Consider the following 27567-nt stretch of genomic DNA (forward strand, 5'->3'; position numbering starts at 1 on the left):
ACCTTCTTTCTTGTCTCAGGTGTACGGGTGACACTCACTCCCTCGGCTACCGTATCTGAGGGGGACCCTATCACAGTGACATGTGAGGACACTGCAGCCCGCCCACCCAGCCTCTATACCTGGTACCACAATGGCCGTTGGCTGCAGGAGGGGCCAGGCACCTCACTTGAGTTCCCGGTGGCCACAAGGGCTCACGCAGGTGCCTACTCCTGCCAGGTGCAGGATGCCCAGGGCACACGCAGCTCCCGGCCTGCAGCCTTGAAAGTCCTCTGTGAGTGGGGGAGGCTGGTTGGGGCTGCCTGGGGTGAGGGTGGTGGGAGGTGCTTCTGGGCTCAGTGAGGGAGGGCACGGGACTGCAATGGGCTCAGGAATGGGCATTTGGAGAAACAAGGACATAGGTTATGAGAAAAGATACCCTATGGCCTTATAAATCCTTCCTGGAGGACTCTGCCTACAGGACTCCTGAGATGTTTCTCCCAGAAAGTGACCAGTTGTCCAGAGGCTTCCACCTCAAAAGCATCAGGCAGGTGGTCAATGGGCAGTGCATAGGCAACACTCCCATCTGTGCCCTGCCCCACCCCTAGATGTCCCTCGAGATGTCATCCTGTCCTCCTTCCGTGACTCGAGGGCCAGACCCATGACCGTGATGCAGTGCACTGTGGACAGCGAACCTCCTGCCGAGCTGACCCTGTCCCACAATGGCAAGGTGTTAGCTACCAGCAATGGGCTCCATGACTCAGCACCGAGGCAGGGCCATGTGCAGGTGGCCCGCAATGTGCTACGGCTGCAGGTGCAAGATGTGCATGCAGGTGATGACGACACCTATGTTTGCACAGCCCGCAACTTGCTGGGCTCCGTCAGCACTAGTGGGAAGCTGCAGGCAGAAGGTGAGTAACAAAGGAGAGGCAAGAAGGGAGCTTGGGTTTGGGGTTCAGGCACTGAGGCCAGAGTCCATGTGAGGGGGCTGGGATTTCCACTAGAGGGGACTGTCCTGAAGGTGTATGAGAGAGCCCTGCCCTGAGAAGTCTATTCTGATGGAGAAGGTTGCCCATTCTGGTGGTGAACAGCAAGGGGGAGGTGTTGCAATGCCCAAGGGAAGTGGTGATGGAGAGGCGATAACCCCACCCTCATAGAGCCCAATCTGGGGTGGGGGTCCCAGACCTGCCCTGGAAAAGCCTGGAGCAGGGAGAGAGACAGCCTTACCCTCAAATTGGGGTGGAGATCCTCATCTGTCAGACGGCCTGTCTGTAAGGGAGGCACAGTCCTGTCCTGGGAGTCCCAGAGTATGGATGTGGGAGAGGCAGTCCCATCCTGCAAGGCACAGATCCCAAGACAGATTGAGACCTCCCTGCAATGCCCAGAGGCAGGTACAACTCACTGAACACCTTCCCATCCTTGGCCTGCAGGCGTGCATGTGGTAGCTGAGCCAGGCTTGGATGTGCCTGAGGGTGCAGCACTGAACTTGAGCTGCCACCTCCCTGGCGGCCCTGGGCTTGTGAGCAACACCACCTTCACATGGTTCTGGAATGGCCGACCACTACACACGGAGCCTGTGTCCACTCTCACTTTCACCCACGTGGCCCGTGCCCAGGCTGGGCTGTACCACTGCTTGGCCGACCTCCCCTCTGGGGCCACCACCTCTGCTCCAGTCATTCTCCGTGTGCTCTGTAAGTGTGAACCCTCTTCCACCAGCCTTGGTCTCCCCACATCCTCCACAACCCTCAGGTCCTCCTCCTCTGCTGTCTGCCAAGAGTAAAGGCTTTACAGGAATGGAATCCTGGGTTTCTGCTGTCAACTGGTTGTATGCTCTGGTTCATCTGTCACGGTTTCCTCTTTTGTAAAATGGGGAATACATCTTCTTGGGAGAAATACAGGAGATAAAGCATTCTGAGTGCCTGGCAGACAGGAGGCCTTTATCAGCCTTGGTCTTCTGCTCCATGCTGCACCCATGCTGCAGCAGTCAGCTATCGCTATGTAACAAGTTACCTCTGCAGCAGTCAGCTATTATTATGTAACAAGCTACCCCAAACTCACAATTCTATGGGTCAAAAATTTGGGCTAGGCTCAGTTGGGATCTCACTGCATGTGGCTGCCATTGTTTAGTGGCTCCACTGAGGCTGGATTGTCCAAGATGGTCTCATTCTTATGGCTGTGATTGGGTTACATGTGTTTTTCAGCAGGCTGGCCTGGGCTTCCCACATGGTTGCGTTTCAGGAAGTAGAATGGAAGTTTCAAGACTTCTTGAGGTCTATCTCTGAAGTCCCTCAATGTCATTTTTGCCTTTAATTGGTTGAAGTGAATTAGAAAATCAAAAAGTGAGGAAATAGGCTTTATCCCTTCATGGGAGGGGTACCAGACAAGCTGCATGGGTGCAGGAAGGGTGGAATTTGTAGTCATTTCCTACAATCACTATACTCTTTTTCTCCCTACAGACCCTCCCAAGGTGCCCACCATGACAGTCTTTGTGGAGCCTGAGGGTGGCCTCCAGGGTATCCTGGTCTGCCAAGTGGACAGTGAGCCCTTTGCCAGCCTGACCCTTCACCTTGGCAGCCAACTGGTGGCCTCCAGCAAGCCTCAGGGAGCTCCCACTGAGCCTCACATCCAGGTCTCGGCCTCCCCCAATGCCCTGAGGGTGGACATCAAGGAGCTGCGGCCCAGTGACCAGGGGGAATACGTGTGCTCTGCCTCCAATGCCTTGGGTTCTGCCTCTGCCTCCACCTACTTTGGGGTCAGAGGTGAGGAGAGGGGGCTCCCAGGCCACTCTGCACAAAGGCACAGATCTCAGGTCCAAAGGTTGTCTTCCCTGAGTCTGTCTGGCTGCCATAAGACTATCTTTGTAGTCTAAAAGATTGCTTAGAGCGCTCTTGCATGGCGGTGGGGGGGGGCGGGGGCTTGGAAATGAAGGGAAAGTTAGAATAGAAGTCTTCATCTTGGGTGGGCCAAGGTGTTGGGAAGAGAGCACTGGGGGCCATGAGCCACAGCTGTCCCCTGAGCACTCCTCCACGTTCCAGCCCTGCACCGGCTACATGTGTTCCAGTGGCTCCTGTGGGTCCTGGGGCTGCTATTGGGCTGCCTGTGCCTGCTGTTGGGCCTGGGGGCCTGCTACAACTGGAGGTGGGTCTAGAGCGAGAGGGTGGGCCACCTTTCTATGCCCTTTTCCTCCAACATTACCCCATATTCTTTAGGGGAACCTTCCTCTTCCCAAATTCACAAGCCACATACTTCCCAGCCCACCTCTTCCAAATTTGGGAATCCCTTCCAGAGTTGCCTCTCCATCTATCTTTCTGTAGCTTTTTTACTTTTACTTTTCTTCTCCCTTCCCTGTTTGGGCTACAGAACCGGCCAGGGAGGAAAAAAAAAGATAAGGTATCCCATGGTGCACAGGGCTTCCCCTGCTCTGTATAGGGGACAGTCTTGGGCCAGCATGTGGGTGGGGAGGGAGGTTGAGGGCAGGTGGTAGGTAGCAGGGAGCCTCTCTGACTCCATTCCTGCATGTAGGAGGAGGCGTTTTCATAAACTGAATGTGGGCGAGAATTCTGTGGAGATGGCGCCTCAGAAAGACACTACACAGGTAATCACTCAGTCAACACACAGCCACATGCAGACATGAGGCCTGGCTACCCATAGAGGCTGTGCTCATGGATAAGATGGTGCCTGGGACCAGGGGGTGGAATTTGTGGTCATTTCCTACAATCATGGGGAGTTGGGAAGGGAACTGGCATCACTTGGAAGATGGGGAGAGCAAGATTCTGAGGCTGAGAGCAGAATTTGCTGGGGGACTGGCTCCCTGATTCTGCTAGATTTTTTTTTTTTTTTGGTCTTAGCATCACCCACACTTCCGAGATGTTTTGACTTTTATTTTGAGGTCTCTCTTCTCCACTCCTGAGCCTGCCTGTCACCTGATCAAGGGTGAAAGTCTGTTTCCCCTCCACTGGGATGTGCCTCTTCTCCTGATCACCCATCTGGTGTCAGTTTTAGTCATTCAAAACTCCTACCAATTCCCTTGGGACTCTTACCAAGGGCTGGGGGCTGGGGACTGGAGGTAGGGGGATGGCCCTCCTGTGCACCCAGAGTCCTGTGACCAGGATTTTCTTTGTGAGAAGCTCATTGATCCTGATGCAGCCACACGTGGAACTTCATCCTGTGCTCTGCCCCTGAGCTGACCAGTGGCATTACCTGCCCTCAGGAAGAGGAGGTTGCTGGCATCTGTGATGACTCCGGAAATGTGAAGGAGGAGGCATTGGGTCTTACCTACCTCTGTGCAAACAGCGCAGTGACATCTGACTTTCTATGACTGGCTCCAAGCCTCTCACCCCCAAGAAAAATGGGTGGTAAGAGGAGATGGTGAAACCCAGTCTACCCCGGGAGGGTATGGCCTCTGCGGGATCCTGAAAAGAATTGAGCTGGTCCTGTTGTTCCCTTCTCTCTCTGTCTCTACCTTTTCTCTGGGTCACTTCTTGTCTCTCCATTTCTCTTCCAAAGGAGGCACTGTTCCTTCATATCTTTCTTCTCAAAGCCCACCCTGGACTTTTTGGATGGATCAGAATAGTATCTGAGACCTCATAGAGTTGCCAAGAAACTTTGTACCAGGCAGAATACAACTCAGGCTTCTCTTATGAGAGATCAAATACAATGACATCAACATGATAGAATTTTGTTTTTCTCTTGCCTGCTAGTCTGGGTATGCTATGGTGGCATAAAGTGTTGGGGCTCAAGATCCTTCTATTTTACTTTCCTCCATCAAAGGTGGTCTTTGATTGTGAGGTTCACTATGGCCCCACCATGTCTACAGCCCTCCAGTGAGAAGAGAAAGAGTGGAAATGGAAAGCACATGTCAATCGAACCCAGAAGTAGCATACGTCAGTTGCACTCCCTTCCCATTGGCTGGAATTTTGTCATGTGGTCACTCCAAGCTGCAAGGAAGATTGGGCAATGGAGTTTTTATTCTGAGTCCAAAGTACATTTGGAACTTCTATTTCCAAAGAACTCCCAACTAATGACGCATTCCCGGGACTTTTGACATTGATGGGAATGCCGGCAGCAGACCAGTTCTGCCTCAGTGACCCCAGCCATTCTGGTTATGGGCTTCCTGAAGCAGGTTGTCCCTCTCAGGACTTAGGACTGAGGAAATCAAGGTTTGGTGGTCCCTATGGTGAGGGCATGCCAGGCTGTGGGGGTGCCTGAGCAGACATCTTTGTATCAGATCTAGCCCCTGGAAAAGAGGTGCCTCCATTCCCACGTTTCCCCACCCAACCCCAGGGGCTGGGCCCTGCTTAACTGGCTCTCTCAAGCACAAGGAACAGACACAGATGTCATCAGCGTCACTGTTGCTAGCATCCCTCTCCTTGACTGAGTGAGCTCCTGTCCTTTTCCTGCAGGCCTGTGTACCACGTTGAAGGGAATGAGGGTTGCCACGAAGGAATAAAGTGCTCCTGGGAAATTAGGAACTGAGGGGAGCCAGTTCTCAGGTGACTAGTGACCCTCCCTTATAGCCTGGTAGCTGAGAGTAGGAGAAGTAAAGGGACTGATCTGGGCCTGTGACTTGGGATAGGAAGCATGGTAAATAGGGAGGCATTGGCATAGGGGTTAACAGTTGGGAAGAAATTGTGTGCCAGGCAAGCTTTGTGCAGCTGATGTTTCACGCACCCTTATTCCAGACCCCATTTCTTTGTGCCCGATTGTCACACTCTTCCTGGGAGTCTGTCCAGCATGTCCTTTTGATAAACTTCCATCCTATGATGCAACTGGAGTGAGTTTCTTATAACTCAAAACTTCTGGGCTAGAACACAGAGGATTCCATCGTTGGTGGGTTTTATTCTTGGAGAATGTTTGCAGAGGTGGCCAGGGAGTGCGTATCACATGACACCAAATGCCTTCTGCTGAAGCGATCTGTGTCCCTCCCTGCTCCTTGAGGCTCTGGTTATGTGTTGTTCACCCCCAGTAACCAGCACAGTGACTGGCATCATTTCTTCTGAATTGTTGTCGAGTAGGAGGGTGGAAAGAATGGGCTAAATCCAGAGGTGGGAGAGGAAGAGATAAAGCCAAATGCAGCCAGATGTTTGGGAGCTGTCTTAGGGAAGAGAGAGAGAGAGAGAGAGAGAGAGAGAGAGAGAGAGAGAGAGAGAGAGGAGAACCACAGATGGCAGCAGGAGGAGTGCCTACTGGGGTGTTTGGGGACATGTAACATGTCTTCATTTGCTTCTGTGTCCCTCCAAGAGATGTACGTCCACCTTGGATTGGAAAGTGCTCAGAGGGTTCAGTTGGTTCCATTCAGGGATCTGAAGCCCCCTTAGTCTTTTGAAATAAACTTGTAATTGAGGTGTAACATATACACGGAAAAATGCACACAGTATCAGTGCATACAGCTCCACGACTTTCCAAAAGTGGACACACCCATGCCACCAGTGTCAGATCAAGAAACAGAACGTCACCCGCACCACGGAATCCTTCCACAGCCTCTCCCAATTGTACTTCCCAGGGGCAGCTACTATCTTGATTTCTACTACCATAAATTTGATTTGCCTATTTTTGAACTTTATATAAAATGATATCATAGAGTGTGTATGACAACTTTGGAAAACAGTTTGAAAATATCTATTTAGGCTAATCCTATCTCTCCCATGACCTTAGCATTTCTCCCCTGGGTATTTACTCAAGAAAACGAGGGCTTATGTGACCATGAGACTTGTACTAGAATGTTCACAGAAACGCAATTCTTGGCCAGAAATTAAAAACAGTGAATGCTCAACAGCAGTGGAGGGGCTAAAAACAATTGTGCTATGTTCACACAATGGAATATTATAACAGTGAGCAGGAGCTACAGCTGCAGAAAACAAATGGGTGACGCTCTCAAACAATGTTCAGTGGAAGGAGCCAGATGCTACGAGCACAGGTTGTATGTGCTAATCAGTTTAGTCTCTGTGACTAAAATACCTGAGAAAAAAAAAATTTAGATTCCAGTGGCTCAGGAGTCTGAGGCAGGAGGATTGCAAGTTCAAAGCCAGCCTCAGTAATTTAGCAAGACCCTAAGCAACTTAGCGAGACCCTGTCTCAAAATAAAAAATAAAAAAAGAGCTGGGGATGTGGCTCAGTGGTTAAATGCCCCTGGATTAAATCCCCAGTACAAACAAAACAAAACAAACAGACAAACAAACATAAAAAGAACAAAACAAAACTTAGAGGAGGAAAGATTTATTTTGGCTCATGGTTTCAGAGGCTTTCAGGGTTTCAGTGCATGGTTGGTATTATGGTGTCCCCCTAAAGCTCAGATGTGAGACAATTTTCAGAGGTGAAGTGATAAGATTATGAAAGGTATAACTGGATGAACTGGGCAGTCATTGTAGGTAAGTGAGGGCAGCAGGAGGGAGTAGGTCACTTGAGGGTGTGCCTTTGGGGTTGGTATTTTGGCCTCGGTGAGCAGAGCTCTCTCTGCTTCCTGGTTGCCACATCCTGAGCTACTCTCCTTGCCATGCCCTTTCATCAAGGTGTTCTGCCTCCACCTCTGGCCCAGAGGTACACAGTCAGTCAACCATGGACCGAACCTCGGAAACCATGAGCCAAAATAAACTTTTCCTCCTTTAAGGTTGTTCTTGCTGTCTTTTGGTCACGACCATGCAAAACTAGAACATCACTAGACGTTCTGGTCACTAGAACAGCTGGCTAGCTCCATTGCTTTGGCCCTGAGGCAAAGTGGACATCATGACAAAAGGGTGTGGCCGAGGAAAGCTGCTCAGCTCCTGGCCGCCAGGAAGCAGAGAGAGGAGAAGGAGCCAGGGACAAGCTAGTTTCCCAGGGCACACCCTCAAGGACTCACTGCTTCAACTATGTCCCACCTCCTGATAGTGTCATCCAATTATAAATCCTTAGATGAAGTTAGAGCTTTTGTGATCCAATCACTTCCCAGAAGCCCCACCTCTGAACAATACTGCACTGGGGACCAAGCCTTCAATACACGAATCTTTTTAAAAAATATTTATTTTTTAGTGTTGTTGGACACAATGCCTTTATTTTATTGATTTATATGTGGTGCTGAACATTGAACCCAGGGCCTGCATGTGCCAGGCAAGCACTCTACCGCTGAGCCACAACCCCAGCCCCAATACATGAATCTTTGGAGCAGACATTGAAGATCCAAATCATAATACCATGTGATTCCATTTTTGTGAAATTAAATTAATGGTGATGTAAGTCAAAATAGTGGTTAACAATGAAGGAAATTGATTGAAATGGGCCATGAAAGAGCTTTTGGGGGGCTGGGAATGTGCTCTGTCTTGGTTTGGATTCAGGTTATATGGGGGTATTCATTTTGTGAAAATTCATTGAGTTGCTTACTTTTCTGAATGTGCATTTCAGAAATAAAGTATTTAAAAACTCTTCCACTTAGCTGGCATGGTGGTGTGTACCTCTAGTCCCAGTTACTTGGGAGGCTAAGGTTGGAGGACTACTGGGACCCAGGAGTTTAAGGCCAGCCTGGGCAACATAGTGAGACCCCATTTTTTTCCTTCCTTCCTCCCTCCTCCCTCCCTCCCTCCCTCCCTCCCTCCCTCCCTCCCTCCCTCCCTCCCTTCCTTCCTTCCTTCCTTCCTTCCTTCCTTCCTTCCTTCCTGCTTGGGATTGAACCCAGGGGCACTTACACAATGAGCCACATCCCCAGACCTTCTTTATATTTTATTTAGAGACAAGGTCTCACTGAATTACTTAGGGCCTTGCTAAGTTGCTGAGGCTGGCTTTGAACTTGCAATCCTTCTGTCTCATCCTCTGGAGTCTCTGGGATTATAGGCTTATGCTACCATGCTAGGCGAGACCCCATTTTTTAAAAAAATATATTTTTAGTTATCGATAGACCTTTATTTTATCCATTTATTTATACTGCTGAAAATCAAACCCACTTCCTCACACATGTGAGGCAAGTGCTCCGCCACTGTGCCACAACCCCAACCCCAAGACCCCATTTCTTAAAACAACAACAACAACAACAACAACAAAAAACCCCCACCACTACCACCACCGGAAACTTCCCATCTTTTATGCTTAATAATCAGAACAGTTTACCCAAATCAAAACCTGGCTGATGAAGGGTTCTAAGCAAACCCTTCACCTTATCAAGGGGCAACATGTTGCCCTTTGGATGTACCAGGCTGTCAGGGAGGGAGCCTTGACTGTGACTTTGAGATCCTCCATTCACACACATTACTTTTTCTGATCCATTCAACCACTGGCCTGGGATCTGTAGGTGCCACCCAGGACATGTGGGTAAGCTGGAGTTGGCAGTGACACCCTCTTCTGGATCACTCCTCAGGCTGAGTCCTGTTTAGTTGGTGAACATTGCACTTGGTCTGTCTTATTTCCAGGACATTTCCTCATGCTGCTCAGAGAGAAAAAACAATAAACCATTTGATAAATCATCTTTCCCATCATATTACCTGACATGAATACTGGGCTGATTGGTGACTTTCTAGGATCTATCACCCTTAACTTTGATCCATTTCTTCCTCTACAAACTCAAAAGTAAATTAACAGTTGCTCAGAGATTTTGGCAGAAAAGTCCTCTGATGCCCTTCGACATAGCTCTTCTCAGAGCTCTGACATAAAAGGTGTACTAAGAAAACAAAACAAAACCAAGGTGAAGAAAAATATTAAGAAAAAATGTCTTTACTTCTTGAGTATGTATAAAAATAACCTAAAACCTGTGTAAGAAACTTACAGTAGCAGTTTCCTGTTGGGCGAGGAGGGTTGAAAGAATGGAGACTGAAGAGGTAGAAAGACTTTTTCTTAAGCATTTTATCATTCCTTAATTTTTATGTTTATTTATTGAGTTTTTTGAAACGGGTCTTGTTGTGTGTCCAGGCTGGCCCTGAACTTCTGGACTCAAGCAATTGTTCTACTTCAACCTTCTAAGTAGCTGCGACTACAGGTGGGAATCACTGAGTCAGGATCCATCATAATTTTTAATGCTGTAAATGTAGGTTGCTCTTGCCGCTGGAATTTTTACTACCCACATTCATAATCCCACATTCTCGGAAACAGATTCGCTTAAAAGTTAACGTCCTTCGCTTTCTGAATATATACCGAATTCTCAAACCAACAAATCTTTCTATTAGAGCTATTGACACCAAAAGGACCCCCGCCCACTAACACACACACACACACACACACACACACACACGTTACTGACACTCCTCCTCCCCGCAGCCTGGGAGGTATAGCTTTGTACAATTCTGCCCTCTAGCCAGAGCCTGGGACAAAGGACTGTGCCCCACCCAGCGCTTGTCTGAAATGTCGCCTTTGCTCCCCACCATGGCACCCAAGACCACAGCCTCTGCACACTCCCCATCACCACCACCACCACCACCACCCGGGTGTGCGTCCGCGGCAGAGGCTGGCGGCCTCTAAGGTTCAGAGGCAGCTACATCTGACTGTCCCTCTCCTCTGGGAGGCACCCGGTGTGGATAGATGAACCCTCCTCTGGGTTCTAGGAGCCTCAGGGCAGGACCCGTGTCAAGTCAGGGTGGGGATAGACCACCGAGACGGGGACTCCTCGGACCGCCCTGAGCAGCTACTGGCAGCCCGCATTCGGGGCCCCTGTTTACCACCCCACCCCGCTACGGCCTCGAAGAACGTTTCCCACGTTCCCGCCCCGTCCCCGTCCTCCGCCCCCGCGGGTAGGGAAGTGGAGGGACCTCGCGGGCTGGATTCCTGCCTCCGCCCGCGCTGCCCGGCTCTTGTCCCTCGACGGCCGCTGCTGCTTCCTCGGGCTGGTCGTCCCGGCTCCCCCGCACGCACGAGGTCGAGTCCTCGGGGCCTGCGTGGGGACGGATCCGCCGCGGTGGCTGTTCCGAGCCGGGCTGCGCGGGAGGGTCCGGAGGCGGCGGCCCGGCTGCGCGGGGGCGTGGGTCGGCCTCTATCCAGTCGGGGCGGAGCCCGCAGCGGGCTGCCAGAGCTTAGAGGCCCAGGCGATCTCAGCCATGGGCAGGGGGTCCCCGAGAACGCAGGGGTGCTGCTGCTGCTGCTGCTGCTGCTGCTGCTGCTGCTGTCGCCTTGGCCAGTGCCCTGTGCCTTCGTGCTTCCAGGTGAGGATGTGGGCGCCAGTATGCCCCGAGGGCAGATGAGGTGATTGGTGGTTGAGGGGTCCAGCCCTGGTCTGCAGATGGAGGGTATGAAACACTGGGACCACCTGGCCAAAAGGACAAAGCAGGGTTTAGGCAGGTGTCTGTGAGACCTGTCTAGGGGGTTTGACTGCTTGGGGTGGCCTCAGGGCCTGAATTGCCCACACATGGTGCCTTGCAAAGCAGAGGGGAAAGGCACTTTCCTGCCTGTGCAGCTGCAAAGCCCCTCGACCCCCGTCGCCTGTATTTTCTTCTCTCAAAACCTCCCAGTCTCCAGCTGCTAGGGTGAACTGAGCGGCTTCTGTACCTTCAGTCCTCAGGGTTAGCAGGTCTCACTCCTCCAAAAAGCCTCCAGGCCCACAGGTCCCTAAAGTCCTGCTCTGCCCTTAGGACTAGCCATCTCATTGCCCACCACCCTCCCCTCCCTCCTCCAGTCTCAGGCAGTGTGTATATTGTTGATGGAGTTGCCTTGTTTGGTTAGACAGGCAGGGACTTCTCCAAACAGAAGGTGTCTGACAGTGCCTCAGGAAGACTTCAGCTCTCTCTTCCCTGTGACCTCTGCAAGCTCCTTGTATGGCTAGGCTGTTAACAACAGCCCCTCCAAGAAGATGGATTTTTCAGAGCCTGTACAAGAGACAGAAAGGGCAACTGGAGCCGATGGGGGCACCAGGATCTGGGCTGGGAAGCCTAGGAGCTTCAGGTTCTACAGCTCTGTACTGAGCCAATACAGATGTATTGGCTCTTGCTCTGTTCCTGCCAGAAAGGAAGGGAACAACAGCTGTCATACTTTTGGGAACAAGCCCTAGGTATTGCACTACTGTCTACCTCCAGAGCTCTAGCCTGGGCCTAGAGGATGGTGATGGACTCTTGAGAGAGGGGGCGGGGGGCTATATTCCTCAGCCCAGACACGATCCCTTGTTTTCTATTCTCATGCACCCAGGCACCCAGCTCCATCTTTGCTTCATTTGCCAATGTGCCAGTGACCAGCAAGTGTATGCAGGCCATGCGGATAAACACCCATTTCCATCCATTGCATCTTCTGAGGCCTGGGATCAGAAGGCTTGGTTCTCCATACCCAGTTAAGCTCTCTCTGGGCTGAAAGATGATCCCTCCCACTCAATGCCTCCCTATAGTTAGCTCCTTCAGCTTCAGTTCAGAAATGGTCCTTCCCCAAACCTGCCATCTGCCTGATATGGCAACTTGGTCAACAATTAAAGTTTTCTTGAGGAAAGGTGACTCCTGGAGCTGCTGTCATTCCAGGACTTTGATGCCTACTATCTAGAAGAGGAGATGGAGAGGAAGAAGTTGGGGTGGCCTGGGAGTAGCTGAGCCACTTACACAAACAACCATCGTCCTGAGAAGCAGGACTACGGCCAGGGCTGGGTGGTGAATAGGGTGCTGCTTTTCTGGGAGATGGGCTTGCCCTAGGGACTGAGGATCTGAGGGCTGGCTGCAGGCTCTGGGTGGAGCCTGGCTCCTGCAGGGTAGGTTGGGTGAGATTTGCTGTGGCCAGTTAGGGGGAGGAGAAGGAACATTCCAGGGGAGAATTCCAGGCACCCTTTGAGTAATGCTTGGCTCTGGGATTCCTCCTAGAGCCCCCTTAGGTACGCCGGCACAGGAACACAGAGGTTCTGTCCCCTGGATTTCCACTTGAAGACAAAAAGAGGGGGCTTCCGGGCCAGGGTCCTTGAGCCTGCCACCAGCACCAAGCCCCCAAGAGAACACTGGGCATCGTGGATCTTGCCAGACAACATCTGGATGTTGTTTTTCTCAGATGGTGGGGAGACACAGGCAGCCTCTTCTCATAGATCTCTCATACTAAAGGCATCTGCTGCCCAGTCTAAAAATACAGAGGCTGCCTCCTCCTCTTTTTTTTTTTTTTTCCCTTCCCCTCTATACTTCAGGCCTGAGCCTCTTCCTTGTGACCTCTGACCCAACCCCATCCCCAGGTCAGGCAGCTCCCAAATCCCCAGCTGAGCTGTTTCTTCCCAAGCTCCTCTGTCTCTCTCCTGCCATCTCCCTGGTGGCCCCTCAGTTCCAGGGTTGCCTCATGAGCGCCCACCCATCTTTCTCTAGGCTGAGCCCAGGACGTTGAAGAAGCGTTGAAGAAGCATTGAAGTCCTGTCCCCTAGGACTTCCCCTCCCTCCTTCCAAGCCCCCCAAGGTCCCCCTCACTCTGTACTCTGTCTTCATCCTAGGAAACACTCCTGGAGAGCCTGTTACTCCCCAGTGGGTCTTGGATGGACCACCCTGGCGCAGAGTTACCCTGGAAGAGCCGGTCAGTGCTACAATACCCCATGCTCAGCATGGGCCCCTGTCTCCCAGCCCTTTGCCCTCCCCCCAGTTGCAGCTTGGCAGGTTTTCTGGGGTCCTCAGAACCACCAACTCACTGCTTTCTTAGCCCCTCCCCACCAGGCAGGCGGGATGGGAGACATCTAGATGGCTGAGGCTGCACACATGGAAGTCATTTTCAGCTTCCTCCCCCCATCTTCCCCCTTCCCTCCCTCCTTGTATTATCCAGGCTACCCCACCCTCACCAAGCAGAGATGGGTCCAGAGTTTGTGGGGCCTGAAGCTTTTCAGGAACCTCTTTAAGAAGAAACCAAAATATCTTCCTTTGGCTAAATTTACCAGAACCTGTAACTCTGTAGACACATTGTTGTTTCTCCCAAGACCCTGCCATTGAGTGTCTGAAACTGTGGCCAAGGAGCAGTGATCACTCTCCTGATACCCCCAGATGCAAGCCCATCCCATTTTACTTCTCTGGAACACTGTGTCCAGCCTCTTCCCAAGTCCTGTCCATCATACTCTTCCAGAGTAACCATCTCCCATCAATTGCCACAATATCTGTATCATAAACAGGCTAGTAGCCTCAATATGCCCATTTTACAGAAGGGTAAAGTTAGAAAAGAGAAGTTAAAAAGATACCCATGGTCAGACAGACCTTAGAACCTCAGAACAGCTAAGTTCTGAAAGACCTCAGAACACTGGTCACCCCCACCCAATCCTAGAGAGCACTGAGGTCTGAATTTCCAGGTAAGAAAGGTCAGCTCCACTGTGCAAGGAGAGTACTACCATGAGGGTTGGGGTTACCTGGAGGCCCATTGACTCCCAAATTAGGGTCTTCACTTGGGTCCCACAGACCTCTAGGGCCCCCCTTCAACTGGTTAAGCATAGTGCTAGCCCGCACTTTGGGATTGTTCTTGACATACCTGGTGAAGGTGAAGGTTGGGCACGTGCTGGGGTCACTCCATCTGTGGGCTTCCTTCTCTGTCTGGCCTGGGCTATGACTAAGAGGAGGATCCCATAGGGGCCCTGCTTCAGCCACTTCTGGCCTCTGCCCCCAGGAAAGCCTAGGACAGGAGACTAAGCTTTGGCAGGATGTCCTCTCCAACAGTCAGGGTACACTCACGTTTTGGGGTATAGATGGGGTGCATGGTGGGTGGGCAGTATCACCAGGAAGGCAACAAGCAAAGGCAGCAGGGGCTGTAGAGGGGCAGGGACCTCCAGTGTGTTCTTCCACGTGGGCCACAGCCTTTCTCCCAGTGCAAACCTTTCCCCAATAAAGCAAGTGGCAGGCATTCCAGTCACATGAGCTCACGCTTGGGGCCTTGTGGAGCCTGTGGCTGGGGAAGTGAGGGCTGTCTGCTCCCCACCTGCAGGGAAAGAGCCCCCCTCCAAGACTCTGAGCTCCTTGGCCAGGGCCCCAGCCCAGTGCATTTTAGGATAAAGGGGAGGGCCAGCAAGGGTGAGGGAACACTCTGAAAATACAACCCCCAGGAATCTCCTGGGCTGCTTCCAACTCTGGGCCCCTAGCCAGGCTGAGCAGACAAGGGAGGGAATATGGGGTATTCCCAGGGGGTTCATGAGGCAAAGAAGGTGAGGGGAAAGGGAGGAGGGCTGGCTGGCTGAGACCAGCCTCCCTGACATCTAGCTGAGAAAGTCAGAGTTCTCTCTGCCTGGATGGAGTCCATGTTTACTTTGTGAGCTCAGGTGTGGGGCAGGCCTGCTGGAAGCCATGGAAAACTTTGGAAGGAAGGGCAGTTTGCCAGAATTGGGGGTGGAGGAATAAAGTCTGAATTCTACAGGGAATGAGGGGCAACCAGACACAGAAACAAGGGATTGGGGGTGTAGGTTCTAGCATGCATATAGTCCTAGGTTGAATATTCAGCACCCCCCAATATATATATTTTAAGAGACAGAAACAAACTCCCAGATAACACAAGGATTTTGAGAAGGCCTAAATCATGGCTACCCAATGCCTCTCATCTTCTTCCCCCACTGTATTTCTTTGCTTTTCATGCTTCCTGGGAATAAAAGAAGAGGGAAGACCAAGGGGAAGGCCCATTGACTGTGGGAAAAGCAGGGTACCCTTCTGGGATCCCTCATCTCTAGGGATGACATGGTATGCCCTGGAAGATTTATGCACCTTTGAGTGGCTATTGTCACATCAAAAAACATCTGAGTTTGGGAATATCTTTGCATGTTCTCACTTCCACACCTTCCACACTGTCCATGATCCATGGGGCTCTACTGTACCCATGAACTTGCTCACCAGCCAGCTCTACATCCTACCTGCTCCTTGGCAGGCAGGGGACCCAGAGGCATTCATCACAACCTGAACTCCTTTTTGTTCAGATCTTGAAACTCAACTCGGGCTTGGTGGTCTTGGAGGCTGAAGGCCAGGAGCTCCTGCTTGAGTTGGAGAAGAACCAGTGAGTACCTGACAGGGGTATGTGGGAGCCAGGAACACACCTGTCTCTGGAGGGGATCAGTCCTGGGGATAGGAACTAACTTGGAGGCTAGTTAGGGAGAGGGCCTCAGAAAGGATGATAGGGAGAGACTGAAGTGGACTGTTGAAGCTGAGTCAGTCCTGCTGTGGGCTTGCTGTGTGTCCCAGCCTCAGGAGTGCTGGTGATGGGTGAGCACCACCTAGTGGGCATTCCCAGGACATGGTGAGCTGGAGGAATCTTAGAATTCCACAAATGGACAGCATTCCAGGTAGACGGGATGGCAGGAACAAAGGCACAATGGCTACAAGAGTCAAAGCACATTCAGGGGTGGCAATTTATCTGGATTCTCTGGAAGGCCTCCATCTATAAAGAAGAAAGCAGGGGGAAATGATGTGGGGAGTCTCAAGAGGGCCAATCACCAAAGGCAATTTCCTGCTGTGTTCTGGATATGTAGAGCCAAAAAATTGAAGCCGTTGAATGAGAAAGCGGAGAGGGGCTCAGGATGGTGCCCATGGCTGAGTGGTGTGGGTATGCAAGATGGAGTACAGAATCTTGGACCCCCCCATGTCTACATTATCAATAGGTATCACTTAGTGTGTAGTAGTTTCATTGCATGGTCTGTTCTGAATGCTCGACACATATTTTATTTTCCCCAATGGAGTCAGATGGGGGAACAAACTCTAGTTCCACCATGCCAAACCACAGTTACCCTGGGGTTTAATGTCCCTACCCACTAAATGGTATGTGTGTGCACATGTGTGTGCTCATGTAATGGGTGAGCAAAGCTGGAAAATGTAGAGGAATGACTGGGAGCAGGAAAAGCAGGAATCACAGGTGTTTGGAGATAGTCTGGAGGTAAAGAGGCTGGATGAGTCAAGGGTTTTCTTTAGAGAAGAATGATTGGCTATAGTTGATTTCTCCTCATGGAGGAGGGTCTGGAGAAGGTGGGGATGGGGATCCCTACTCAGGTGGTCAGGGCAGAAGCAGGTATAGACAGGTGGAATTTTATTTTCTCTGGAAGCAGGGAGTGAGCATCACTGAGGGACAGATGGGAGATATGTGGGGTCTGGAGGCCTTTTGAGGAGAAGATTTGAAGGATTTAGAGTGGAGGGAGGCAAGAGGGCTGACTAGATTCCCAACAAGGTAGGCAGGGGCAGAGGCACTCAGGGAGTTTACCACATTTCTTTGGCTCCCAGTCCTACCTCTCAGCAGTGTCTCCAGAATTCTCCCTTTCTGACCTGCAGACCCAGCTGCCTGCTGCAGGCCCCACAGGACCACGAACCCTTCACCTTTGCCTGTCCCTCTCTGGTGCTCTCTATACTCTCACCTCCCACTTCTAAGCCACTGTGAAGCCCCTTTCCTGCCCTTCACCTTTCTCCCTCTAGTTCAATGTTTTTCTGAGAGAGACAATGCACAACCTCTCCTGTGCCTTCCCTAAGACACACACTGGGTGCCCCCTGTAGAGCTGGTTAATTAGCATTCAGGGTGGATGGTGGAGGGCAACCTAGAAGAGGTGGGCTAATTTCCATGATTCCTAAAACATCCCCTCCCAGCAGGCTGTTGGCCCCGGGATACACAGAAACCCACTACAGCCCAGATGGGCAGCCAGTGGTGCTGGTCCCCAACCACACGGTGAGATGCTTCCAAGGGCTCTGAAGACAGGGTGCTGGGTGCTGGGGATGCACCCTGAAGGTAGCCCTCCTATGCCTACCTCATTCCCCAATTCCCATTCCTAAGGAAGATTGGAGCCAGTTTTCCTCTCTTCCCTTCCTTTGCTCCTCCTGCTTCAGCCCTGGCTGAAGTTTGGGGCTGGGTTCTTTCCTCTCCAGGATCATTGTCACTACCATGGGCATGTGAGAGGCTTCCCTCATTCTTGGGTAGTCCTCAGCACCTGCTCTGGGATGAGGTGAGCAGTCCTGGGGGAGGGGTCTGGGATGGGGCTTAAGCAAGAGCTCCCTCATATCCCCCTCTGCACTCCTCTGTTCCCTAGGGGCCTAATCAGGCTCAGCAGCAATGCCAGCTATTATCTGCATCCTTGGCCATCTGAGGATTCTGAGGACCTCTCAACCCACAAGATCTTCCGCATGGATCAACTGCTCACTTGGAAAGGGGCCTGCAGCTACAGGGACCTCAAGGACAAACCAGAAATGGCCAGCCTTCTTCCTGCCCTCCAGAGCAGGGTCAGGGACACAGACATAGTTGGGAGTGGAAATGCAGTATCTGTAGTGCTCCAATTCAGAGGAGACAGGAATGAAGGCCCAGACCAGGGCCACCTTTTAACTCAGATTTTAACTCAGAGGCTGAAGAAACAAATTCTAGTGAATTTTAAAAACTCTTCTTTCTGGAAATTGGGGTTGGTGGTAAAAACTCAAGCCCAGCATCCTTCCTGTCACTTAGCTTCATTATTTGTCCCTCTATAGGAGAGGCGAGAGTCCCACAGGAGTACGAGGTACCTGGAGCTGTACATAGTGGCAGACCACACCCTGGTGAGGGGAGACCCAAGGATTTGGCAGGATCCGGGATGAGACCAGCTCAGCCCCTCACTCCTGGGCAATTCTGTCCTTCCAGTTCTTGATCCAGCACCGGAACTTGAACCACACCAAACAGCGTCTTTTAGAGGTTGCCAGTTATGTGGAACAGGTTGGAGACTGCGGGGAGAGGGCAGGTTCTAGCATGGTAGAGGGGGAGGAGAAGGTCTCGGCCACCAATAAACACTGGCACCGGTTCTGTGGGGCTCCTGGTTCACGGCCTCAGTCCCACCGCGTTCTGCCCTCAGATTCTTAGGACTCTGGACATTCAGTTGGTGCTGACTGGCCTGGAGGTGTGGACTGAGCAGGACCGCAGCCGCGTCACGCCTGACGCGAATGCCACGCTCTGGGCCTTCCTGCAGTGGCGCCGGGGGGTGTGGACTCGGCGGCCACATGACTCAGCGCAGTTGCTCACGTGGGTGCCTTGGACCCTAATGCGGATCGCGGGCAGGAAGGTACTGACTCACAGTCCCGCAGGGTCACGCCGCATTCCACCCTCAGGGGCCGCACCTTCCTGGGAACCACTGTGGGCCTGGCGCCAGTCAATGGCATGTGCCGCGTCGACAGCTCTGGAGGCGTGACCATGGTGAGCTCTGCCAGAGATGTGGGAGCAGAGTGGCTGGGAGAGGGGCTCTCGGCCCGCAATGACATCCCCATGCCCACCTCCCAGGACCACTCGGAGCTCCCCATTGGCCCTGCGGCCACCATGGCCCACGAGATAGGGCACAGCCTTGGCCTCAGCCATGACCCAGACGGCTGCTGCGTGGAGGCCATGGCAGATGAGGGCGGCTGCGTGATGGCTGAGGCCACTGGGTACGTGCGCAGGGCAGGGGCCACTGGACCTAGGCATGTTTCTCTCTGAGTTTCTGTGTTTATCTCTCAGTTTCCTCTGCTGTATAATGGGGACGATGCTAACTACCTGCCCTTAGGGGTTATGAGGCCTCAGTGAAAAGCGATTTCTCAAAAGTATATAAAGATCAGTTTGGGATCGATCGAGCAAGTCTACTCCAACTGTGGAGGAGCAACGCTGGCTTGCCATTCCACCATGGGTCCTTTGGCGTACCCAGTCTTGGCATCACACTCTCTGAGTCGGGCTCCGGAATGGCGCAGGTGGCTTCTATTTTCTGAGCTCAGCCTCTGGAGGATTCAGGCATCCCATTGATCAGGAGGTGTTCGCGCATCTGGTGGCTGTGTGGCTAACTTCAGGGGTGAGAATCCAACACCAGCCGGGGTTTGGGGGGTGATCCTCGCTTGTCGGACATCCTCCTCTGACCGGTAGGCACCCGTTCCCGCGAGTGTTCAGCGCCTGCAGCCGCCGCCAGCTGCGCGCCTTCTTCCGAAAGGGAGGTGGCGCGTGCCTTTCAAATGCCCCGGACCTTAGGCTCCTGTTGCCGTCGGCGCGCTGCGGGAACGGCTTCGTGGAGGCCGGCGAAGACTGCGACTGTGGCTCCAGCCAGGTGAAGTCCTCTTGCCCCACCTCTGGGGACCAAGGCTGGGCCCCGCTCGTCCCCTCCCCCGAGGTATGGAGCGCTGCGCCCTCATTGTTCCACTCTCGCCTTTCTGATGCCAGAAGTGCCCGGACCCCTGCTGCATCGCCCATAACTGTTCACTGCGTGCGGGGGCCCAGTGCGCTCACGGGGGCTGTTGTTCCGGCTGCCTGGTGAGAGAATGGGAAGCCCAGGAATGACCACTTGGGGCGCTCGGGAGCGGGCCAGTAGGTCTTGGCTAATTGGTGCCCTCTGCTTCCTCTACTGGGTGCAGAGGGCTCGGCTCTCTGTGTGGATCCGCTTGGATCTCCTGCTGGGTCCTCCACTCTAAGCCGAGCTCTTGCCGTGGACCTCTCACTGTCTAGTGTCTCTGCCCTTCCCTAACCGGGTTATCTACGCAGCTGAAGCCAGCAGGCACGCCGTGTCGCCAGGCTGCAGGCGACTGTGACCTCCCCGAATTCTGCACCGGAACCTCCCCACACTGTCCCCGGGACATTTACCTACTGGATGGTTCGCCCTGCGCCAATGGCAGAGGCTACTGCCAGGACGGCGCATGTCCCACGCTGGAGCAGCAGTGCCAGCAGCTCTGGGGGCCTGGTGAGACCACTGTGCGCCCTTCACCCTGACCCCTCCTTGTCTCTGCCTAGTTTTCTACTGTGGAGGAAGATACAGGATGGGGGTTACTGGGGCCACCTAATTGCAGGCCCTATCCTGGCTGCCCCAGTCTGGCTCATTCTTTCTTCAGGGTCTCGCCCAGCCCCAGAGGCCTGTTTCCAGATGGTGAACTCTGCGGGAGATGCCCATGGTAACTGTGGCCAGGACAACGACAGCCGCTTCCTGCCTTGTGCACAGAAGTGAGGAGTGGAATGGAGGAGCCAAAGCTGTGTAAATTGAGGGAAGAGGGACACTCCACACTGCTGACCCTCCTCCACTTCCTCCCCAGGGATGCTCAGTGTGGGAAGCTGCAGTGCCAAGGTGGGGAGCTGAGTCCACAAGTGCCATACATGGTGCCGGTGGACTCCATGGTTCCCTTAGAGGGTGGTGAGGTGGCCTGTCGGGGAGCCTTGGCACTTCCAGAAGCCCAGCTGGATCTACTTGACTTGGGCCTGGTAGAGGCGGGGACTCAGTGTGGACCTAAAATGGTGAGCCCTGTCCATTCCACCCCTTTTGGGCACATGAGTCCTGTAGCCCAAAGTCCTGTCCTGTACCCGCCCCTCCCCAACCTCCATCACTGCCCAGCTGGTACATTGCCCATAGGTGTGCCAGGACAGGCGCTGCCAGAATGCTACCTTCCAGGAATTGGAGAACTGCCTGACTGCCTGCCACAACCAGGGAGTGAGTTGCATGAGGGGTGGGGATGACCTTGGGGTCCCTGATCCCTGATGACCTTCTTTCATTCCTCTTCTCCTTTGCAGGTTTGCAATAGCAACCATAATTGCCACTGTGCTCCGGGCTGGGCCCCACCCTTCTGTGACAAGCCTGGCTTCGGTGGTAGTGTGGACAGTGGCCCTGTGCAGCCTGAAAGTATGCCATTGGGGTTGGGTGGGGCAGCTAGACAGGGCCAGGAGTGGTGTACCTGCTCAGGACTCAGTGCTTTTGTCCTCTGCAGAGAAGGATGCCTTCCTGCTAGCCATGCTCCTCAGCTTTCTACTGCCTCTACTCCCTGGGGCAGGCCTGGCCTGGTGCTGCTACCGGCTCCCAGGATTCCATCTCCAGCAATGCCCTTGGGGCTGCAGGAGGGATCTCTTGTGCAGTAGGTAGGCTCTTGAGTACCCAGCTCCTAAGGGTTCTGGTTCTTCCTCCTGAGCTTACTTCAGTGGTTCCTGCTCCTCAGAGTTCTGTTGGACCTGTGGGTTGGTGGGAGCTGTGGGGAATTGGGCAGGGGCCTCAGCCTTGCCCACAGGTGCAGAGAGATACCTGAGGCAGTTGGAAAGAAATCTTGGCCTCCCAGGCAAGACCAGGGTGTGAATCCTTGCTCTCACCAGCACTCAGGGCATGACCCTCCCCATCCTCCCTCCATAGCAGCCTCTCTTGGTCACATCCTCAGCTTCTCCCACCAGGTGGTTACCTTACCTTTGACTTTGTCCTGATGTGTCACCAGCTCCCACAGTTCATGCTCCCTTGTGTCCCTGGAGGCCTCTCCAGTCTCTCTGACCCCTGAGTTTTCAGCCCTCTACTCCTTCCTCTGCCCATATCACTTCTGTTACCCCCTTCAAATTTCCCAATGCTGGGCTAAGCACATGTTTGCCCTCCATTCCACTGGTCAGCTATGGTGATGACTGCTCTTATGTCAGGAGACTGCCCCAAGCCCAGTTCTCTATGATGTGGGAGGAGGGTCACATAACAGTAAGCATGGTCCACCTAGGGATGCCCCTTTGTTGGGACCCAGTGTCATATTGGATATAGCTTGGCCTTGAAATGCTTTGGACCAGCAGAAGGAGAGAGCAGGATTTGACCTAGAGATAGGGGCAGAGGGCATCCCCAGCAGGGGCAGGGCACTAACTATGCCCCAGGTGTCAGTTGGGAGGGCCTTGGCACAAGGAGTAGTAATAGGGAGTCTGTGCAAGAGGAGAAATGTAGGCCAAGCTTGGCATGTCAGGAGCACTGCATAGGGGTGGTGGCTGCATCTCATAACCAGGTGGGGTCTTGAGGGCAGTGGCTGACTATTCAGATGAGACATCAAAAGGAGTGGCAAGGGCTGGTAGTATAGCTCATCAGTAGAACACTTGCCTAGCATGAGCACCACGAAGTGGCAAGACGCTGGGAGATGGCTTAGAGTCAAAAGGGCAGCAAGACCCTCAACAGCAAGGAGTGCAGGCACAGCTTCAATTGGGCAGGGGCAGGGACATCCAGCCCTCAATAGAACATGAATGTTGCCAACATCTAGAAGGTGCCAGGAGGCTGGTATGGCACCAGAGCTTGAAAGAAACATCAGGACTGGAGGGAAGGGGCCCTGGAGAGCTTGGGTCTCAAATGAATCCTTGGGCCCAAGGGCTCCTCTCAGGAGGGGGCAAGAAGGAGCCAGAGAGAGTGACTTGGAGCAGAAGAGTGAACACAGTCAATGTGGAACTACAGCTGGGCACCATGCTGTGGGGAAGCAGTCCCTGGGACCCTTGCTTGGGGTCACTCTTCCAACCCCCTGGCTTCTGATTCTGGTGCTCAGGCCCAAAGATGGCTCATGCAAGGACAACCCCCTGGGCAGTGTTTACTCCATGGAGTTGGGCCCCACAGTCATTGGAGAGTCCCAGGCCCTGGGTGAGTGAGGCAGCAGAAGACGTGGGGAGGGAAGTGAAAGAGTGGGCTCCTGCTCTCTGCTTCTGTCTAGATGGGCCACCTCCTTCCATTTAATCCCCAGCCACCTTGAGTCCCTGTCCCAGCCACAGGGGCTCCTGCCAACTGTGCTCACAGCATTCATCCTCCACTATTGCTCTCAGACCCTGTGAACTCTGCCAGAGCCCAACAGCCACCCTGAGAAGTCTGTGCCCTATAGCTCTGCCTGAACCCCAAGGTAAGTGGGAATCCTGATCAGGCTTGGGTTAACATGGAGATCATGAAAACCTGAGTAGGGAACATCAAGCTAAGGGGAGTAAAAGGGAGGTGGCTGAGCAATGGGAAAGGGAGGGCTCAGCATCAGGAAGAACCACAACTGAGAGATCTCTCAGAAAAGCTGTTGGCATGGAGACCAGGATTCTGAAAGCCCCTGGGGTGGGGGCGGGAGAAGTTGTGGTTCTTCCTGAGTCAGGGGTCCTCACTGAGAGGGGACAAGGGTCTCTGTTTCATGATTTGCAGCCTGGGGCCCCAGCCTTCAGGGAATAACCTCTGGTTCTTCCATTCCATTCTTACAGGTTAAGTCTAGAAACGAAGTCCCTGTCTCTGGGGAGAGGTGGCATTCTGCTGTGTGACATCTGATGAGATGAGAATTAAAGACAAGTGACCATTGACTCTAGAAACTTGGACTAAGGGCAGAGCCAGCACCTTCTGGCTGGCTCAGAGTGACTTGCTTTACCTTCTGCAGCTTTTTATTTTCTTCCACCAGTTGAGCTCTGCCCCTCCTACTCCAAGACCCTAAAGCCTTATCAGAAGTTACCTCTGCCATGTTGTCCCCAGCCCTGAGGGCTAGGGTGTCCTGGGTACATCCTCCATTCCAAGAATCCATCAGCAAAAGAGTAAAGGTCCTGCAGTCCCCAACCTCTCCCACATTGGGTACCCAGAGACCATTGTCCTGGGAGCCCGACTGTGTCTCTCATTTTCCCCAGCTGCAGCTCTGTGGAGGGCAGAAATTCCTCGAGCCCTGCCTTTCAGATTTTAGTCCACACTTTCCTAAAGCTTGGCCCTGCAAGAAAAGCAAGCAAACAATCGTTGGGACCTTCTTCCTGTCTTCTCTGCCCTGTCTTATGCCCTGGATATTTCATCAGTCCCCAACCCCATTTCTAGCTCACCACCAGAGGTTGTGGTGGGGTGACATGTAAGACATGCTGTCCTGAGGCCTTTTCAAAAGGTGGCAAATGGTGGGTGGAACATTTGATGGCAGCCAGTACTATAGGCACATATCTGAGCCTAAGAGTGTGTTGCCCGGCTTGAAGAACCCTTTTGGCCTGCCATTTTCTGCCCCCTCCAATGTCCTCATTCCTTTGTTATTTCTTTCAAGAATTGGCTTCTATATCAGGCATCTGTTGCTGCATAATAAAACTACCCCAAACTGAGGGTCTTAAAACAATAAGCAGCAAAAACAGATTTCAGAGAAAAATGAATTGGGAAAATTTTGCAACCTACCATCCCTTCAGTTAGAAGCTAAAAAAGTGACAGCTTATCTATAGATCTGTAATCATTCCAATAAACCACATAGTTCTTTTTATTTTTGAAGAGTTTCACACAGGGTGATATGCAACTCTTCCCTACTTTGGGGTTCTTGACATGCTACAAGTGAAGGCAAGAACCACTTTGTCTTAATGAAGCCTGTATTGTTACCAGTGGCTTCTTGGATAATAAGATCTGGTGCCAATGGCTTTGGCAGCAACCTAAGATGGGGACCTCTGTGTAGGCATCAGAGGCCTTCATCATAACCCCAGAAATGGTCTGTGTTATGGGGTTAACACTGGGGTTAACACTAGAAAGAGTGCTTCTGGTGGTGCCAGGACAATGGGCTTTTGATGGGAATCATCTTGGAGAAAGGAAGGCTTTTCAGTGAGCCAAAGCAGAAAATGAGAGAATGAACCTCTTCTATGGGGTTGCCATATTGTCTCAGTGGTACAGTCTCTTGCTAGGGTTTTGAGGTAGAGGTAGGGGCACTTCCAAACTCTTGTTGCCTATATTAGTTTTCTTTCACTCTGAGACATCAAAATTTAGTGGTTTACAACAAAGACCATAGTTTATTATGCCCACATTTTCTGTGGTCCAGGAATTCATGTGTGACTTGACTAGGTGATTCCAGCTTAGGGTCTCTCCTGAGGTTGCTATCAAAATGTCAGCTGGGGATGCACTCATCTGAAGGCTTGACAGGGGCTGGAGATCCACTTCCAAGTTGGTTCACACACATGCTTGGCAAGTTGGTTCTGACTCTTGGTAGGAGGCCTAGTTTCTCCCCACCCAAGCCTCTCCACTGGCTGTGTTGAGTGTCTTCATGTCATGGTGGCCTATTTCCCCCAAAGAAAGTGATGGGGAAGAAAAAGAAAAGTAGAAGCTATCCTTTGTAGGACTGTACTTCAGATGTCACACAGCAGAATGCCATCACATTGTATTTGTTAGACTGAGTTTGCCGCAGTCTGTCTGGGCACAATTCAGGAGCCACTTGTCAAAAGAAACTAACTTTATTTTTAGAACTACAAACACCAAATAAAACAGCTCCTCAGGAAAAAACCCTCAGAGCCCAACTGCCACCACCGGCTTCCACAAGCCTCTCACCCCCACACTAGCCTCTCCACCTCCCACAATCCTCCTGCTCTTGAGGCCAATTGGCTGGGTTGTGTGGGTGGAGCCAAAGAAGTCCCCCAATGAGCAGCTCCATGGAGGAGCCAATCAGCTAGATGTTGCTGGGGCCGCTGTGAGCCAATCATCAGCTGGCAGCTGGAAGTTTGCTGGCAGCTGGAAGTTTGCTGGGGTCCCTTTGGCTGTGGCTCTCAACATCTCTCCCTCTCTGTTTAAACAACAAGCATGTGGCTTAGGGACCGTGCCTGCCTTAGGTTGTCCAATACTACATATGGTCCTTACCCGTCTTCGGATGAGCTTACCTCAGGGTGTCAGCCTCCTGTCTTAGGTTGATACCATTGTAATTGGATCTTACCCGTCATTGACTACCGGTCCAGTATACAGCCACACCTGTGGAGAGATACCAGCGGGGGGGGGGGTGAGGTTCTTTGCCTCATCTCTGTTGGTCCCCAAATTTTAGCTGAGCGATCATGACAAGCAGAAGGGAGGAAGATATACCAAGCCAATTGACAGCTCCTTTTGGGAAAATTTTACCACCGATGACATCATCAGCAAAAATACCCCAATACTACCACAAGTCGCTGCACCAACAGATAGTTCACAATGCATACAAGTGAGTTCACAATGCATACAAGTGACACATAGTTTAGGCAAGTTCTGTAAGCGGTTCAGTGAAGGCTATTGCAGAAACTGTAGATTAGTTTTATCTTTGTCTTCACCGGCACAGGGATGAAGATAGGAATTCTGGCAATAATGGCTAAAGAAAAAATTGTGTAACATTCCAGAAGACACTAAAAGAAAACAATTTTCTTAACAATTTACATTATCTTGAAGAGAATTATTAAATATAATGAAAAGGAAAGGTGAAAGTAAACAAACAGATCTCTTAACCCCCTTTTTTGTTTACATATTAAAACAATTCTTAACAGTTATTTACCCAATTTTAATTAAACCATTTAAATCACGTGAATAAAAAAATATATTTGGATCCATTTTTTCATGAGCACTCATCATATATGATATATGGACATACGTACATTCAAACATATAACACAAAACACAAGTGTGCACACATAATACAACACATAACATAATTGTAAAGGCCTTATAACTTTTTACAGGTGAAATCTCCATTGCAATGTTTAAAAACTCTATAGTCAAAAAATAAAAATTAGAATTGATCAGCAAAACATTAACCTAGGTCTGTATGAGCTCAAAAAACAAAATAGAACTTCATGATATGGGAAAGGGCATTAATAAAATAGATATTGAAAAAAGCATCCTGGTTCTGTCGCAGATGTAAGGATAGCCAAATTGGAGTTTTGGATATCAGCTGTTATGGATTTGAGCCAAATCATCTTCTTTTTGGTCTGTAGAAATCGCTTTAGTTAATCTTTTTGGAATCCAAATCGGCTGCTGTTCTCCCTGTGGAAACACAGAAACAGACCCCCGACTCCAGACAATCACTGGGTCAGGACCTTAGTTAATCTCTGAAATCCAAATTGGCTGCTGTTTTCCCTCTATGGCATCGTGGGCAAATACCTGGTATTCTACCCCTTTGATACCTAGTATTGTTAAACCCTTCTTCTATGGGGGCAATTCCTTTTAAAATGTCCTGTTTGTCCACAATTGTAGCATGTTTTTGGCCTGGCATCTAAAACCTGTTGTATTGCAGCTGCCAAGCCTTGCCCTTGTTCATTAATGTCTCTACATAATTTAATATATGTGTTTAAATCTTCATGTTTCATTGGTCTAATGACCTCTCTGCACCAACGATTTGCTTGCTCATA

General features: G+C 51.7%; 2 protein-coding genes across 2 annotated transcripts in view; both read left to right on the forward strand.

Annotated features, from left to right (window-relative positions):
* Siglec1 (sialic acid binding Ig like lectin 1) overlaps positions 1-7581 on the forward strand; it is a 27653-nt gene extending 20072 nt beyond the window's left edge. The window contains exons 16-22 of the mRNA XM_005320518.4: positions 20-271; positions 585-887; positions 1407-1667; positions 2433-2735; positions 3012-3114; positions 3499-3571; positions 4104-7581. Of these exons, the coding sequence (XP_005320575.2) occupies positions 20-271; positions 585-887; positions 1407-1667; positions 2433-2735; positions 3012-3114; positions 3499-3571; positions 4104-4163 (1355 nt within the window). The 3' untranslated portion in view covers positions 4164-7581. The remainder of the gene's footprint in view (positions 1-19; positions 272-584; positions 888-1406; positions 1668-2432; positions 2736-3011; positions 3115-3498; positions 3572-4103) is intronic.
* Adam33 (ADAM metallopeptidase domain 33) lies at positions 5032-24707 on the forward strand. Its single transcript, XM_078049073.1, has 24 exons — positions 5032-5152; positions 10476-11069; positions 13304-13383; positions 15743-15819; positions 16292-16420; positions 17391-17469; positions 17667-17743; positions 17828-18017; positions 18258-18323; positions 18406-18477; positions 18614-18780; positions 18867-18951; positions 19036-19178; positions 19645-19822; positions 19936-20025; positions 20254-20449; positions 20598-20706; positions 20796-20994; positions 21110-21187; positions 21268-21376; positions 21462-21609; positions 23016-23107; positions 23208-23360; positions 23698-24707. The coding sequence occupies exons 1-24, from the start codon at positions 5032-5034 to the stop codon at positions 23700-23702; spliced, it is 3237 nt and encodes a 1078-aa protein (XP_077905199.1). The 3' UTR covers positions 23703-24707.
* The last annotated feature ends 2860 nt before the right edge of the window (positions 24708-27567 follow it).

This window comes from Ictidomys tridecemlineatus, chromosome 5, assembly GCF_052094955.1.
Source record: "Ictidomys tridecemlineatus isolate mIctTri1 chromosome 5, mIctTri1.hap1, whole genome shotgun sequence".
In the NCBI taxonomy this organism is placed as follows: domain Eukaryota; kingdom Metazoa; phylum Chordata; class Mammalia; order Rodentia; family Sciuridae; genus Ictidomys; species Ictidomys tridecemlineatus.